Genomic DNA, 18,107 nt, shown 5'->3' with positions numbered 1-18,107 from the left:
AGAGAGAGACTAAGTTATTCCTACTTTTATAAAGTATGAAGACACTTATGTTTGTTTTTGATGGTAAATATTCGCTAAAAACGTTTTGTTCGAAACACACATTTAACTTAGATTACCAAATCCATAAGAAAAATCCTCCATTAAAAAGAAACGAACAAAACAGAGTGAATTGATGACGAATGCGACTATAACAGTCTCACAGAATAGTACAATAAAACATTCCTTGAGACATTTTACAATACGATTGACACGATTTCCATGGATCGCCCATGGTACGATTGCTCGTGCATTAGTTGAATTTTTTAATTATTTTTGTAAACCGCCTAGCGACAAAATCCAAAAGAAAACATGGCCTATGTGAAGAGCTATTGAAGTCAATTCGAAGCCAACGCAGTAAGAAAAGAAGACTATCTAATGAAATGGCTTGCAACGAGTGATGCATTGTTTTGTTCCAAGGCAGTGTGGCACAATAATGCCTACGCTCTTGCGTTGTTACGTTACTATTGTATTGCAGACAGACTGGATGTGAACTTAAATCCCTCTGTTGTGTGTGGTACCATTTCTTCTTACCACATCAACTACTGAACGGGCACAGTACTGGTCCGCGTTTTGAAACTGACATTTATTTTTTTTCCTCACTTAAACATTTTGACATTCACAGTCACACTATCATGATAGAGTCAGAAGTGTAACAGTATTGAGTGGTATGGTATTTTTTGTTTGTATGAAGTAAAGAAGATAAATTTCAGTGAACGTCAAGGATAATGACCCAAGCTGTCTCTCTATTGATTGGTATATTTACTTAAGAAGAAATATGACCTCTAAAACACAAAGATATAAGGCAAGCATGATTAGAATGAACACAATAATATCTAACTGCAGTAACAAACGGCGGGTTTTCATTCACGTCCTGGAAACTTTCAATGTTCTTTCAAGACAAACTTGGTATTTTTTGTAGGGCTTGAAATATGAAAACTGAACAAACTTCAGCACTTTGCTATATATATTTTTAGCAACCGAATAAACAACATAAATAACATTACAATAATTGAAAGCCTTAAATCTTCTATAAAAAGAAATGATTTATAAACTAATATTAAAGATGAACGATGACTAACCAAACTAAAAAACAAATTTATCAAAGGCAATGCCATGTGTAGAAATGCCTCTCCCTTTGAGAAGGTATATGGATGCTATCTGCCAAACACCAACAACTTGACAAAATGTATGAACAAAGAGAAACCTCAATTGAAAACTATTTTTTCAAAATTGTTTTTGTCTTTTGGGAACATACCTAAACACTAATAATGGGTGAGAAAAGAAAATACACATCAAAGCGTTGACATTTCTGTATAAAAAATTAGGGGACATTCCTAAAGTTCTTAATCAGCTCTATATGCTGGAACAGGTCTGTGGGATATCCACAGATAAAGAAGTACAGATTTTCAGGTCAAATTGCAAGTGTGTGCGGGATTTCAAAAGTGGCATAACTTGAACAGATGCTTTTCTCGTGACACTGGTAAAGTGTAGAGCCTGTCCAAGTGTCATAAAGCAAAAGTCACATAACTTTATATCGTTTGTAGGCATTTCGACTTTAGAAAATGTGACGTATCCCAAACGATTATCATAAAAAGAAGTAGAATATAGGGATTTGATAGTTGTTGTTTAGATAATTCAGTAAACTTTAAAACACACCTGCTCTGTTTTTTACTTTTGTCTTACATCTACATCAGCTGTAGAATCAGCCTTATCAGCAAGAATATCGTCGCTGCTGTTGAAGAAGTTCTTTAAGAAAGGGGTTTAGTATTTTTGTTAAAATATCAAATGAGGGAACACGAATGTTAAATCAGGGTTGGTTGGCATCGTGGCCAAAGATAAAGAGGAAGTGACTAACAGAAGGAGATATCGTTGCTGAGAAAGATTTTCTGGAGTGCTATTTTGAGCTGTCAAATATGTTCTTGACAAGTACGGTCTCCAAAAGAAAGTTCTAACAAATATGAATCGAATATCCTTGTTCACTTGAGCAACCTTTCTCCTATGCAACTCTCGGCCAAGATTATCTTTATTCACTAGCTTAGACATGTCCTTTCCTCTTGATTTGTAATGAAAATTGACGATATATTCTTGTTATTACATTGGTTAGCTTTTCATATCACTAGCTACATTCCTATCACGTAATGGAATATTCACTCCAATCCAGGCCATGTTAATTCGAAGGATGCTAACCGGGCAATGACCAAAAAAGCCTAAAACTCACGTAGATATATCCCATATTTGCTTCAGCCACATTTAGGACGATTCTGAAGTAGATTCTACTGATCAATCTCCGTCTAAAAGAAAATCACGAAGATGAGTTATGTAAAGTCTAGAGAAGAATTTCTGAGCAGTTATATTTATATGAACCAATTCCTTCAAGAGACTGGTGTGTTTTATTTAAGTAAAAATCCTGAGCCATCACGTGACAATGAACCTACTTCCTGGTTTAAGAGGAATCAACATTGCTACGCAACGGAGTTCTTGTATTCGAAACCTATTGCTAGGGATGAAGAGACTAGTAAAAAAGGATTTTATGTGTTAAGCAGTGTATTCAAGTTGGATAAGTGGTTGGATCCCACTCTACATGGTGACCATAACTTTACTATTAAACATTACTGGTTAAAATTCAAGGTGATGCATTCTTACTTCGTGTGAAATAGGGTTATCCGAAAGAGTTTGTATATACTTTGAAAGCTAATACAGATTATGAAGCTACAGGAATTGCTGATGCTACTGCATTTTCTAATATCAGTATGTTTCAAGATTATCCTCATCTGAAGGTTGTAAAAGGACAAAAGATTAGTCACACAGAGAAAGGAGCTACACCCTGGTATCCTCTGGGAAAGGTTAACATATATAATTCGTGTTATGCTAACAAAGACAGTTCAAAGTTCAAAGATATTTTAGATGATTTCTTCAAGACAGCTGTTTCCGGTTATTATTTTACAGCAGGAATGGATTTCACACCATTTATTGGTGTGATAGAAACTATCAGTATGTTTCAAGATTATCCTCGTCTGGAGTTTGTAAAATGTCAAAAGATTCGTCACACAGAGAAAGGAGCTACACGCTGGTATACTCTGGGAAAGCTTAACATATATAATTCGTGTTATGCTAACAAAGACAGTTCAAAGTTCAAAGATATTGTAGATGATTTCTTCAAGACAGCTGTTTCCGGTTATTATGAAGAACGGCTGTCAAATTGGGTTTGGCAGGCATCAGAAGTGTAAGAAACCGAGGCTACTGGAGACGCGGTCACCGTCGCTGTAGGTCGTGACCTCTTGCGGGAAGAATCTGTTTTCTGGAGTCTTTTCTGTGGGCTTTTCTTTTCTTTTGTATTTTTTATGTTGCTGTGACCTGGTCTTGAAACCACTCTTTTTCTTCTTTTGGATCCGTTAGGCTTTGTTGGGAATATTTCTACTTGGGGAGAACTTTGGGGGCATTGGAATTACATTTTATGAGCGAGCGAATGGTGACACCTCCTAGAGAACTGCTACCTCCAGGTTTCAAAATGATTTGCTTTCTGGTTTGAATGTCGATGTGAGGATCGTCCAAGTACGTCAAGGCTACTTTGTTCCTCTCAACAGCCAAAAAAAGTTTGGTTTGATGTGGGATGTGAATGATGCCTTGCAAGAATTGACGTGCTGTCACCGTGAACCATCGTAAGACTTCTCTGAAACTGGCTTCTAATACACGAACACGTATTTGTGAAGTTTTTCTCGACTGATGGCGTACAAGGCTCGAACCAATTTGACGGGAATATGAGACTGAAGGGACGTCATGTTGACGAGGTGTGAAACAGACTCAAAGTGTTCGAGCTTTTTATAGATGTTTGTTTATTGGGACGTGTACACGACAGTCCCTCGGTCTTGGCACCAGTCGTGAAACAGATGGGCACGAAATCGCAAATAATCGGGGGTGGTGGGTATTAAATCCACGAGTAAATATGCGTGAGGAGTTTGAGTGGCATCGTTATACGCACGAGTCCTCCAAGGCGTTCCTAACTGGCTGGCTAAGACTTGCACTTGCGATTTATCTCCTGGGCTTTTAAACAAGACCACGTAATGAGCAGTGTTACTAATGGCGCGATGGGCTTTACTTTGTTGAATCAAATTTTGAGTGATGTAAATGACACTGGCATTCCGATGATGCCCTTTGCATGTAAACCACAGTTTAATTTCTTCTTCGTCTTCTCATAACATGTCGGCGAATATGAATAGATGAGTTTGACTGGGATCGTCTTCACTAGGAATGCCTACCACAAACGCGATGGAAGTGTCTTGACTTTCTCGCAAGAGACTCTACGCTGATTTCCACTCTTCGTAACACCACACGATCCGTTGAGGTGGACGAACGATTAAATGATGTTTATTTTCGATCAAACGTTTGACAAATTCAGTTTTCCTGAACCTCTGGGTCCGGCATTTAACATGTTAAGGGGATGGCGAAGATACAAGGCCTCCCAACTGGCACGATCTAAGTGTTCGTCGATGACTTTGAAAGTGGAGGAAGAGGGAGCAGAGACAGCAGAGGTAGCCATATTAGTGAAAGGATTATCACTTTTGACACGAAGACAGGCAAGACAAGAGTGTTTGTACTTTTTTCAGGACACGTTTATTGCAAGTTAAAATGGAACAACACGAAAGACAAAAATACATAAAAGCCAAACGGTATAGTAGAGGGATAAAATACACATCACAACGTATAAAGTGGAATATAAACAAGTCACTGTACAACATAGTTTTGGTAACGAAGGTGTTCTAGGGACAGTGTGTAATGTTTTAAAGTCTCTATATTTGGTAGAGTCGCACATGTGGCCTCTCGGAATGGTCTTTCGGGAATGGTCATGACAGTCCTGCTCTGAAGGGAGTGGTTGCCCTCGGTGACGGGTTCTTTTCTGGCACTGTCATTAATACAGGTTTAAAAGTTGCCCTTTTCACTGGACGTTTGAATTTAGGATCACAACTCTTGGCCTTTATAATTACAATGAACTATTGGTCTTGGAAGTTTTCCCTTTTTTATATGCTGACCAATACCGACGTGTCCATACGGCAAAGTGAAGTAATTGGGAAGTCGCACTCTCTTCTATTATACGATTTTATACACTTTTTCCAAAGGCCGACTGACGATTTGGTGTGTGGGTAAACGTACAATTTTGTGCGGTTCGCAGGTGGTTCCTTTAAAGTTTTCATCCTGTCCAGATTGCAAGGTTTCTTTCAATACTCCAAAGCTCACCAGTCGACTGTTGCGATAATTGAGAGTCAACCATTTCACTTAACGCTCCGTGTTCACATTTCCTTATGGATCCCCGTATTCGTAGCCGTAATGTTTAGGACCGCCACTAGCAAAACTTATAATCTTGTCGTCGGAGTGCTTGTCCGTGCAGACTCCTAAACGGTCACCTTCAATGTCAGGGGGCCGGTGACCCAGCCAATCGATGTAGATGCAACTGTCCGTGTCAAAATACAGGACACGATATCCTAACAGTTCCTAAGCTTCGTACATTTTTAACCGATTGTGGGCTGTCACGTAAACTGCAATGATGCCATTTCCAAATTCGTCAGCTTCTACAAAGTCCAGTTCTTTCTCGTAATTGACTAATATGAAGTCCTCGGGCGTCCGCGTGTTTCATGCATTTAGTTTTGCCGTTAATCATCTGGAAGTAGCGGAAACGTTATGTCAAATGATCCCTCTTATTGAAACACGGTCGTTGTGCCATTTTAACCCACAAGCAATTTAACATCACTTTGGCAAGCGATCGCCTTCCTTCGTTTTTCTCGATGTGGTCTAAAGTGATGTCTTCCTGCTCCCAGTATTTCTCCTTGAATTCCTTTTGGTCTTCCGGAGTGTGGCACCAGGAAGGATAGCCGCTGGCGTATTGCTTCAGTTTCAAAAAAGCCCCCATGTCATCTGCAGAAAAATGCCTTTCTCAGTTTCGTCGCCCTTGTGGTATTTTTCTGTCTTGGGAAAGTGGTAAATTTCGTACACGTCTAACAGTTGGTATCCCAAGTCCAGAGCTTTGAATAACTCCACGCTGACCCACATTCCTGTCAAGACGCGTTATTCCTGGGTGTACTGACATATCTGGTCTTGATTGCGCGTTTAGGCAAAAGTAAGACTACAAGGGAAACATCAGTTTTCCGTGGCTGTAGTTAGGTTAAACGGGATGGTACAAGTCCATGGGAGGCAAGACTTTGCACTTGATCAATCCTTCGTATTGTCGAATGTTGTCCACGTTCATGTGTTCGGTCAGCAATTGTGGGTGTCCTGCTGGAAAGCAACAAAATATGCATTCGTATGGATGCAGCAAACACACGTCCAAGTATCTGTTTTCTTCTCCTTTCTCCTCGTCGGCGTGGTACAGCAAACATGTGGCATTCATCTGTCCTCGTACAAAATGTCCTGCAGAATCAGAGGGTCCACCAACTAGTAACTTTCCGCGATACATTTTAACTCGGGATCGGTTTTCAAACGGTGATCGTACTCGTGTTCCCACATTTCCACCACTTGGTATCCTTGCTGTTCTATTTCAAACTTCAAGCATCGCTGAAAAGTGGCCTGGTGAAAGTCTTCCATGGTATGTTGTAAAAATTGATTTTTAGTGCCACGTTGAGGGTAGAAGAGAGGACATACGTGAAATAAGCATCCGGTAATCTCGTACACGATCTTGGGGTTTTCTAAGTCCCAACCCTCCACCGAATACCTTCCGATGGTCTTCTGGCCTCCTACGTTTCGTCATAAACGTAATGTAGCCAGCGTAGGACTTTGACAGAGTATTGATGTTTGACAAAATTCGTCGTTTGAGGGCTTATGCCAGCCAGTGTGTTTTGAAGCATGAATCGTTGGCGGTACACTAAGGAACTCGCTTAGGCGATAGTGCAGGCTTCTTTCAAAGGATCGATTCCTCCGTGCTTCATGAATATTTCTCGAAATTTTCCACAGCAACGCCGTAAAATGACCACATCGGAACGACAATACTTTAACATTTATTCCTGAAATTCGAAAGGGTCCGAGTGTGGTACCGAGCGTAGAAAGCTTCTCGTTGCTCGATGTGTATATTGTCGGGTCGTAGTAGTGATCCTCATGCAAGTGGGATAGAACGGCATGTTGATTTGCTTCGGTATTGAAAAAGTGTGGAACGTAGCCTTAGGCCATTTCTGTCATTCAAAACGTTTTAGGCATTTTTCCCAATGTCATAGTCAGGTAACTCATCGAATCTTCAAACTGTACTTGTCCCACTTGCACGGAAATGATTTTGGCTCCGTTCAAAGTCACTTTCAGACGTTCGGTACTTTGTTCCGTATAGTATCCGAGAAGAAACTGTCCATCGTACACCAAGAAATTTTTTGCCATCACTATAGCATGGCGATGACAATCTCCGTAGCGTTCGATGTCCTCTTGGCTCCACGTCTCGTCGATGAGGTCTAAGATTCATTGGGCGAAATCAGCTAGTGTGTTGGGTCCCCGAAAGATATTTTCACATCCTCCAGGAATCTCAATGCAGTGAAGGCAATGACTAAAGATAGGCTCTTGGATGCACTTCTCGCACGTTTGATGTGCCACACAGAAATGAGGAATGTGAATGCCGGTCTAATGCATATATTCGAAATCGAAAAAGATGAAATACCATTTCTTCTGGTCATCTTCTTCTTGTTGGGGTTGGAATTTTTGAATGTAGCATTCGTGTTCCAAGTCCACGATTGGCGACAAATGTGACATCGTTTCTTTCCTGAACATACGTGCGCCTTGGCATTATTACTACGTATGACTTGTTCACAAGTAGGACACAATCGAAGGAGTTCACAACCACTTTTCTGATGTGAACCTTGCGTCTTCAGATGTTGATGGTAACAGTCAGGGCTAACGAAAGTGCGCTGACAAGCAGGACAACGCACTCGTTCTTGTCCTTTGTCCAGACAGGGTTGAGCAACCAAACATCCTGAGCATTTCAATCAACAATGCTTGCGTTGCTCTCGACTGTTATAGCCATAGTCACATTTCTCACAGTAATTTTTCGTCTCGAAATATATGCCTCGAAACAATAGAGGTCCACGTACTTCTTGAGCGTGTATTTTCAAAGTGTAGCGTGGAGCCAACACGTCTTTCAATTGTTGCATTTCAGGAATGCCGCAGGGTGTGTCTATAGGTAGCCCTGTTTGCTGCAACAGAAGTTTTGCATTTCTTCGTTCTTTGGCTTGGTTCGATATTTTAATAGTTTGTCAGGATCTTTACCGTTCTACTGTGTCATTCTTGTCGGAATATGTTCGTCTTACGACGATGGCATGGGCTAAACACATCTTGTCTTGAGGATTGTTAATTCGGACGTGACTCGTTTTCGTGCTGCGAAGGTCATCAACCAATAACACCTTTGTGCATCCTGTCCTTAGGGGAAGAGACATGTGGGTCATGAAAAGTGTCGCCTTTCCATCGGTGATTTGAAACGTATCGTTGGGTTCTTGCACGTGCTGAATCTTTACGATGACTTTGGAAGGTGTTAATTCTGCTGGCTGCTAAACTCGATCCAAACGCGGAACTTCAAACTGTCGAGATGAAAGGAAAGTCTCAAACGATCTTATTCTTTGGCTTGACATTGCCGTTTCAGTGTGGTTAACAAAGAATCCCACACCTCGGTGATGAACCCTCTGCCTTCTCCAATGTTACTTTGGACTTGAAATCTTTAAACTTCACCGTGTAAGTGTAAGACATTTTTCTAAAATTTCTAGAGGAGCGATTTTCCGTCTCTCAAATGTGATATTAGTTTTGAGGGGTTAACGGTGGAGGACTTTGGTTGGGCGTATAATCTCTGGGTTTGAATTCTGGCTCATTTATGTCATCTTCAAAATCGCCGGCATGAGTTTGAGCCAAGACTTCCGTTACTGTGCGAGGTGATAAGTCACGTTTCTGCCTCTTACTTTCTTCTTCTTTCTCCACGAAATTAGGCGATCGTTACAACTTGACTTCAAAAAGTCAAGTAACTACATTTTAAACGATATGGGTCCCTTTATATCCATGTCAGACCAGTGTATATATAAAGGGTCAGTCTTTCCTTCCAGTATTCAGTTCACTCTCAAACCGACCTGAACCATGGAAGAGCCAACACAGATCGAACTTCTGATCAGAGCTTTGCGATTTTGTGTGTGTGTGTGTGTGTGTGTGTGTGTGTGTGTGTGTGTTTTTATGCATGCGCGTCATTAGTGTGGATTGTAATTTGTATTTTTTTTTCTTCTTCCCTCTGTGGTGTGTGTGTATTTGTGTGTTTGTATGCATTCGCGTACTTTTGTGTGGAGAGAATATTTGGGATTTCTTTTTCTCCTTCACCTGTGTGGATAGTATATTTGGGGTTTGCTTCTTTTTGCTCCTTCCTGTGTGTAAATAGTATATTTTGGGGTTTGTTTTTAGCTCCTCTTCCCGTGTGTGGATAGTGTATTTGGTGTTTGTATGCGTGCGCGTACGTTTGTGTGGATGGTAGAGTGTTTGTTTGTGTGTTTGTATGCATGCGGGTACCTTTGTATGGATAGTAGAGTGTGCGTGTATACGTGAGCGTACGTTTGTGTGGATAGTAAAAAAAAATCCCTCTGTGGTATGTGTGTCTATGTGTGTATTTGTGTGTTTGTATGCATGCGCGTACCTTTGTGTGGATAGTATATTAGGGGATTGTTTTTTCTCCTTCCCGTGTGTGGATAGTATATTTGAGACTGGTTTTTTCTCCTCTTCCAGTGTGTGGAAAGTATATCTGGGGTTTGTTTTTTCTTCTCTTCCCGTGTGTGGATGGTATATTTGGGGTTCTTTTTTTTTTTTTTTTTTTTTTGCTCCTTCCAATGTGTGAACAGTATATTTTGGTGTTTGTTTTTTGCTACTCTTCCCGTGTGTGGATAATACAAAAGATGTTTTATGCGCGCGCGTACGTAGATAGTACAGTGTGTGGTTATCTGGATAGTAAAGTGTGTGTTTGTGCATGTCTGCTTACGTTTGTGTGGATAGTATATTTGGTTTATTTTCCTTCTTTCCTCCGTGGTGTGTGTGTGTGTGTGTGTGTGTGTGTGTGTGTGTGTGTGTGTGTGTGTGTGTGTGTGTGTTTGTGTGTGTATTTGTGTGTTTGTATGCATGCGCGTACGTTTGTGTGGGTAGTATATTGGGGGTTTGTTTCTTTTCCTTCCCGTGTGTGGATAGTGTATTTGGGATTTGGTTTTGTTTTCTTCTCTTTCCGTGCTTGGATACTATATTTGGGGTTCTATTGTTTGCTCCTTTCCGTGTGTTGATAGTGTATTTTATGGTTTGTTTTTGCTCCTCTTCCCGTGTGTGGACAGGATTTTTGGTATCTGTATGCGTGCGCGTACGTTTGGGTTGATTGTAGAGTGTGTGTTTATGTGGTTGTATACATGCACGTACGTTAGCGTGGATAGTAGTGTGTGTGTTGGTGTGTTTGTATGCATGCGAGTATGTTTGTGTGGATGGTATCTTTGGGTTTGTCTTTTTTCTCTTCTGCCATCTGTGGTGTGTGTGTGTCTGTGTGTATGTGTGTGTGTGTGTGCATTTGGGTGTATGAGCTTACGTTTGTGTGGATAGCTTATGGGGTTTGTTTTTTCTCCCTCCCTTGTGTGGATTGTATATTTTGGGTTTGTTTTTTTTTCTCCCTCTTTCCCGCATGTGGATAGTATATTTTGGGGTTTGCTTTTTGATTCTCTTCCCGTGTGTGAAAAGTATATTTGGAATTTGTATGCGTACGCGTACATTTGTGTGGAGAGTTGAGTGTGTGTATTTGTGGATAGTAGAGTGTGTGTTTGTATTCGTGTGCGTACGTTTGTGTGAATAGTATAATTGGGTTTGCTTTTTTCTTCTTCTTCCCCTATGGTGTTTGTGTGTTTGTGTGTGTATTTGTGTGTTTGTATGCATGCGCGTACGTTTGATGTGGATAGTTTATTCTGGGGTTTGTTTATTTCTCCTTCACGTATGTGTATAGTATATTTGGGGTTTGTTAAGACAGTAGGGGAAAGAATAAGAAATTGGTGGAGAAAAAGAGAAAATTAAAGGACGAAGCAGAATAAAACCAAAGGCCCTTTTCAGGGTCACTCATATTCCTCGAAAAGATATTTATTTTCTTTGCCTAAAAATGTTCAGGGTCTCGTATGGACTTTCATCGCTGGACAGGGCGGTTGGCGGGTAAATTTATAGTGACAGGATAATCTTTTTGGTTCCCTACGGACTTTCATCACTGGATCGGGCGGATGGCGGGTGGCGGGTAATTTTAGGGATAGTTGCATCTTCCGGGTCCCGTAGGGAATTTCATCGGTGGAGAGGGCGATTGGCGGGTGGCGGTTAAATTTAGAGTGACAGGGGAATCTTCCGGGTCCCGTTGGGACCTTCATCGTTGAACAGTTCAGCCTTCCTGTGTGCCATACAATGGGTTTGAAGGTGAGTTTCCTTCCTTGGGATTGTCTTCTCCTCAATATTAGTCCAGGCATATGGTTTATTTATTCAGTCAATATATGCAAGCAGAAACAGGAGATACTCCGTCAGGTTTGGTCAAGAATGTTCAAATTGGTACAGTTTATGAAGTAACTGAACGTACACGCCAGCCCGCTACCCGTTGAACTTACTCGCTACCTGCTACGCTATACGGTATACAAGCCCACTATTTAACATATTCATTTCCCACTGACTCTAAATGTGCCCACTGAACTTACCCGCTACCCTATAAAATAACCCAACTTTCCCTTGTCCGTATACAGTCCTAATATGCCCCATAATCAATTCCCATTGTCTGTTAACGTTCCCAGGGTGATCTAAAAAATCTTGTCCGTAGAAGTTCCCAAAGGAGATCTGTCATGTGTTTTCCCATTGTCCGTATGGTATCCCACTTAACTATTTATGATGCTATGACATAATGATGACCTCGATTAGGTATTTGTACATTGTGTTGGTCCCAAATGTTATTATCTGTTTGACTCTTAATTAGATTGCATTTAAGTGTATACGAAGGATTTTAATACACCCATGGCGCGATATTCATTGACATGTGGAACAAAATCATTATCGATGATGGCATTTGCTTTAAACCGGTCCAACATCCGCATTTGTTTGAACACGAGGCAAGATGGTGGTTTCAATTGCATTTTCCAGAGTCATTTATGAAGCATTTCCGACAGCCCTTAATACAGCCGCGTCTGCAAATATGTGTAAACGATGCCATGTTAGCTATCCAAAAATTATATAGCAAAATAGCTGCGATGTTCTCTGATAGAGCCGGGCCAATAATAAACATTTGAACTGAATTTGGAAACTTATCACCTCCTTGGACAATTCAGGCTTTTCCACGTTAGGAGAAGGCAATGAGGGTAAAATGTGTGGATCAGTTACAACGTTGTTAGCAAAACGCAAAGTGCTCGATTTGCCGGACATGTTGATATATATCATGATAAGCCAATGTAGTACCATTTAAAAGTATGTATGTATGTATGTATGTATGTATGTATGTATGTATGTATGTATGCGTTTTATATGTTGTATTGGTTCATATTAAGGTAAGATTTAAAAAAAATAACGCTTTTTCATGCCAAACAAAGAAAAGCTAAGTTACTCTTCTATTGACAAACCTAGACATCTGGACAGGGCTGAGACGTTCAATAGCATTGCATCCGAGACCCTTAGAACACGAATCGTAATCTTCAGTAAGCACGAAATCGCTATCTAAATCATCGTGCTTATCTGTGCATCATATTTTAAATCATCATATATTTTTAATTCCACACAGAGTTCACTATTTTGGTTTAGTTTTTCTTTTGTATGAATCACACATCGGTTTTAGAAGCTATCACTGGTGGATGCCTTTGGAATTTGATGTGACTCGAACCTAAATCATGTGAGTCCCCATTGTGGAACCTATTTGAACTCGAACGTTCATGATCCAGTTTCTTTATTGTGGTTGCTATTGAGGACTTGGCAACAACGTTGTATCGAGTTCAGCAGAATCTGGCTCCAACACACATTACATGCAATTGCAGGTGTCTTTAACATATATCTTGCATCTTTAGTTTATGACGCTTGTTGAATAACCTGGGAGGAAAGAGTAGTTTGATTTTGTAGTATCAGTACAGTATTTATGCAACAGTGGTATGGTCTCACGGCAACGAATTGTTCATTAGATTTACGGCCACATAAAAATGGGAAATTAAGTGTGGGTTATTGATTCGTACTTGACGGTACAGTATTCATTCCATTCTATTCGAAATACAAAATAGCATGTTCCGATGATAACATCTGCAGGAAAATAATGAAGTCTGTTTAGGCTATTACGAAATGTGCTACACGACACATTTAAATTCCTGGTCACATAGGATAAGTGTTGGTGACAAAGCAGTGAAAGCAAACAAATTGTATTAAACAAAAGTTTTTCATATGCAGGTAAGTTATCTAATTTCTACATTGAATGAAACTGATATGTTTTGATATGGGACACGTTGATTTTCAGATGCATCGAAATATAAAAGTTTGCAAAGAATCACAAAGCTGTTAAATGAGAAATCGCAAATGGATTATATAGTCATTATCAAGACAAGGTTAAGGATTTAGAGCAACAGGAGAGATCTTGGTGGTAATGCTAGTACGTTAATGTCAGCCCTGAACACAACTACTTATCTACCAATGACCCTTTAGTTACATTTATTATGTTTGGAAATAAGCATTCACACTAAAGATAAACATTGTTTTAACGCTGAAGGCAAATTATTTCGCATTCCACTTTATTGCAAAATATTTCCTCAGACAGTGTATCAGTCATTGCCGGGAACTTATTAGCAGGGTTGCAGTGCGAGATTGCGTTCTGAACAGTATATTCTGATTAATGTGACTATTCTGCTGATGCTTAATAAAGTTGTTATGGGACACATTCATTTTCAGATGCGGATAAATACAAAACATTACAACGTCTCGTGAAACAACTAAATGAGAAATTGAAAATGGATAATATGAGTCATGAAGACGATCAGGTTCAAGACTTCGAGCAAACAGGGGGAACACATGCTGCTTATGCAAGTAAAGGCCCTGGCGAATATGATGTTAAAAAGGTTGATGTCCGCCGTCAACACAAGGAATCAACTGAAGCGAGAATTCCCAATGTGAATGTGAAAGGTAATGCTGAAATGGAAATTCTGCAACTGTTAGTAGAAAATGCAGATAAAATTAAGAGAGTCGAAGAGGATAAAGCAGCATTGTCGATGTGGGACTTTGCAGGTCAGTTTATCTATTACACCACTCACCAGGCATTCTTGACCAGAAGAGCTGTATACCTCTTGGTTATTGACCTCAGTCAACAAATGACAGATATCATAGAGGGAGAGGAGTGCTTTTTTGATAGTAAGGGGATCATCAAGGCATGCAAAGTTAAGGGTAAGTCTGACAATCATTACTGAATTATCATTGTCTCAACCTAGGAGAAAAATACAAATAAATATATCACATCTCCTCTATTTTCAAATTTATTACAAGACACAAATTCGCAAATTATTAATTACTTGCATGTTGCTTTTGAGTAATATTTAGACCAATTAAGATAACAATTTCTTGGACTCACATTGCAACAAGTCATTTCTTCATGCATATACGTATGGATGAAGAAAAAAGTTATACTATCCACATTAATACATTGTTGTATATATGACAACAACAATGTTGACACAGCTTGCAATGTGCAAACTTGAGAGCACACATGTAAAACTTATATAACAGTAAAATGGTTATGTACTTTCAAGTAATGTTACGGCCTTGAGTGCCCATTCGAGAACTTGCATCTTGAACGTTGGTATCAATACAAAATGTAATAATTAAGGACATATCACCACGCAAAGAATTAGATGCAAAATAAATTAAATAAGACGGATACTGATGTTACCCGCAGATAATGCACATGTGCAATTATTTTTCTGACACATTGTTAAAGGAGAATCATTTAGAAAACGTTTTCGTAGTAAACAATTGTGGTAAAGCTTCCCATATTGAATTTTATCACAGCCCAACTTTGCACTCATCATGACTTACATATTAATCAAATTGGCTTCCTTCAAGAATTGCCTTGATATTTGCCTTTCGTGGTGTCTTTATATCCTCTTCAAATGTCAAATATCAGAATGGAAATTCCTCTGTCCCTTTTGTATTTTATATTTCCAATAAGAGGAACATCTGAGACCCCCACCGAATATCGTTCCTACGCAGGGGTGGACATAACATTGCCAATTAGACAAAATGAGCAATGTTTCAGATAAAATGAGACTTTATTCGAGCAAATGTAGGAAGTCTTACCGCCTACGATGTACATTTTGCTTAAATATTAGACTCTTTTTCACAACTCTACATTTGATTATCTCTAAATGCAGGTGGGAAACAAATTCTCACATATGTTTTATTCAACCAAGATGGTGACATGGTCCACAAACCTACACTCAAATATATCACATCCCCAGCAGGTTCACTGTTCAACCAGACTGCCTATCATGGGGTTTAGTTTAGCTATTCAAGTGGAATTGTAAATTCATCCCCTTCTTCAACTGAATCCACGCACAATAGAGTGAACCCACAATGACTCAATTTTCAGCAAGGTTGAACTCTTTAACACCTATTTGTTATCTCTTAAATCTCAAATCAGAAAACATGTCCATTCCATTCCCTTTCTCTGTTCTGGAATCGCATCCATGCGTGTGCCTCTCACCAAATCCCCTCTGATTCCTATACTGTTTAAAGTTGTGTTAACCGAAGTATAAACTAACCTTAATGGCACCCCTCAGGCGAGAGATTTCTTGAATCCAGCAGTGGAGATTATCAGACAATTGCTGCTGAATCTACGACGCATGAAGATTTTACATACCAACTCCAAAATTGTTGAACTAGTACTATTCAAATAATTTGCCAGGCAGAATATCTCATCTGTTTTGTTTATAGAAGTCAGACCAAATATTTCCATTGCCTTTTGGAAAATTTTGATTTGCCTCGAATTAAGGACTTTCACCATTTGTCAAAAGTTAAATCTATTGGGTGTTCCGAGATGAGTGAGGAGGATGCCAATCCAAACGCCGTCAATGCGTTTTCAGAAACATGGTTAGCCTACATGGACATAACCCAAGACCAAACGATTGTTTGTGCATTTTGGTTTGCGAGCTTAAGGGCATTGCTTCTAACATATCATACAATCATTAATATTAAGGTCGCGGGTAAGGGTCTTGCATGACTTTCGCGTGTTTCTATATGAAAGACTTTTGATTTCAAAAGGGTTAACCTGAACTTGTAAGAGTGAAAATCACGCGTCTTATCGAACCAGTACAATCCTTTGTTTCACAAAACAACCTCAGGTTCTCTCTCGTCATTTATGATACTATAACCATGACCAACTTTAGGGTTAGGGGATGTCATTCCAGCCACATCTTATATATGTACCTAACATGTTAGTATTGGATAATGTATTGAAGAAGATAACAATTTGATTTGTAAAACGTTTACTCGATACTACTGATGCAATAATATATTTTCCTCTAACCATTCCCAAAAAAGGGCAAGCACCTTTGTCCGAACTGTTGAATGTTAAATAGTGGCACTAATCTAACTATCAAATGGGAAAACACTCTCAGCAGAGTTCGGTGATTAAAATAAGCAAATACGTTTGTGCTATTTTGTATTGTTAACCCAAAGTAAAATACACGATTAATACATTTATTTTCGCTTCGTCCACCTGATCTGCCTTATAGCTGAAGAATGTATTATGTTAGGGATTTCACTATCAAATACACCATTTTAATCCAAACACTAGTTTCACCAGTTTGTTATTGCGATGCCGTTACGACAGTGCCAAAACATTATCTGATACTTTCAGACCCTTCTTATTCATAGAAAAATGTACGTTATTATTTTAAAGCAATACAATTAAAATGTCTTGCTTTAAATAGTTCTCTTGCATCAGTCCATGATGTCAAATCGTGCATTTCAAACTAGTGTTTCAGTTTGTGATGGATTGTTTGAAACATAGTTTTCGTCCATCAGGTGAGGTTTCTGAAAAGGGATCGAATGTAATGAAGAGATATAGGTTGGCTTGAAAATATTATGCACTATTTGTTCACATTCTGTCAGATTTTGTGTAATTTTTTAGAATCTAGAATGGAACTTGCTAGCATGACCTTTTGTCTTGACTACTGTTCAATGTGTTCGTGCATTCAGCTCAATGTTTGGAATAATGTTGTATGTAAAATCATGCAACTTGACCATCTTAATCATTAGGAAGTATATATATCATACAAAAAACATATTTGACAGTATCCCACTATCTCTAGCCTGTGACATCCAAGTCTTTTGTGATTATAAAATGGATTGAAAGGTAAGACACTGCATGCAGGAAAATGTTTGACTTGGGAAGTAATGGTCTGTTTTGTATATAATTTGTGTGACATTAATCTCTTAATGTTTACCTCTCATTTTGATATCATTGACTTTGTTTTGAACCACCATATCGAAATATGCATTTTTAACCTTAAGCTAGTATAATTTTTCAGGCATTTACATTGTTTTAAACCTTTCTTGAAATATTTTCTATACTCTGATTCTTATCTGTTGCTGTAACTTTAGTTCAGCTCATATCTCGATTATTTTAGTGTGTTTGCCTGTGCATCTGCCTGTTAATAATAAATGTCTTTCTTCGGCTATGCCATCATCTATTTACTATTCATTTCAGAGTTCGTTGAGGTATGGATGAATTCCATACACACCTGTTCTCCATCACCCAAAGCAGGTATTCCACCTGTGATACTGGTAGGCACACATGCAGACAAGATTCCACAGGTATAAATCGTACCCAATCAATTAGACATTTTGCGATTGTATTAATAAACTATTTTATTCTGAAGAAAAGACTGAAAGGAATTAATATAACTCGAATAGGGATTACAATAGAATGCCGTACTATGTATACGGTACATGTATGATCAATGCTATCGTAGCGTGCATTTCATAAATGTTTCCAAACTTATTTCTACAAGAAAAGCATGGCATTGTGTATTACCATACAATTTAAAAAAATGATATTCTGTAGATCTCCC

The 18,107-nt window shown here is 39.1% G+C and overlaps 1 protein-coding gene across 1 annotated transcript in view; it reads left to right on the top strand.

The window, feature by feature from the left end:
- Nucleotides 1–18,107, top strand: part of LOC149790481 (uncharacterized) — a 64,013-nt gene that overhangs the window by 9,191 nt on the left and 36,715 nt on the right. Inside the window, exons 2-3 of the mRNA XM_089972531.1 lie at nucleotides 13,933–14,421; nucleotides 17,744–17,850. Of these exons, the coding sequence (XP_089828657.1) occupies nucleotides 13,933–14,421; nucleotides 17,744–17,850 (596 nt within the window). The remainder of the gene's footprint in view (nucleotides 1–13,932; nucleotides 14,422–17,743; nucleotides 17,851–18,107) is intronic.

This window comes from Sinohyriopsis cumingii, chromosome 10 (genome assembly GCF_028554795.1).
Source record: "Sinohyriopsis cumingii isolate HCF-2022 chromosome 10, ASM2855479v2, whole genome shotgun sequence".
NCBI lineage: Eukaryota > Metazoa > Mollusca > Bivalvia > Unionida > Unionidae > Sinohyriopsis > Sinohyriopsis cumingii.
This window is presented reverse-complemented; position numbering and strand designations above follow the sequence as displayed.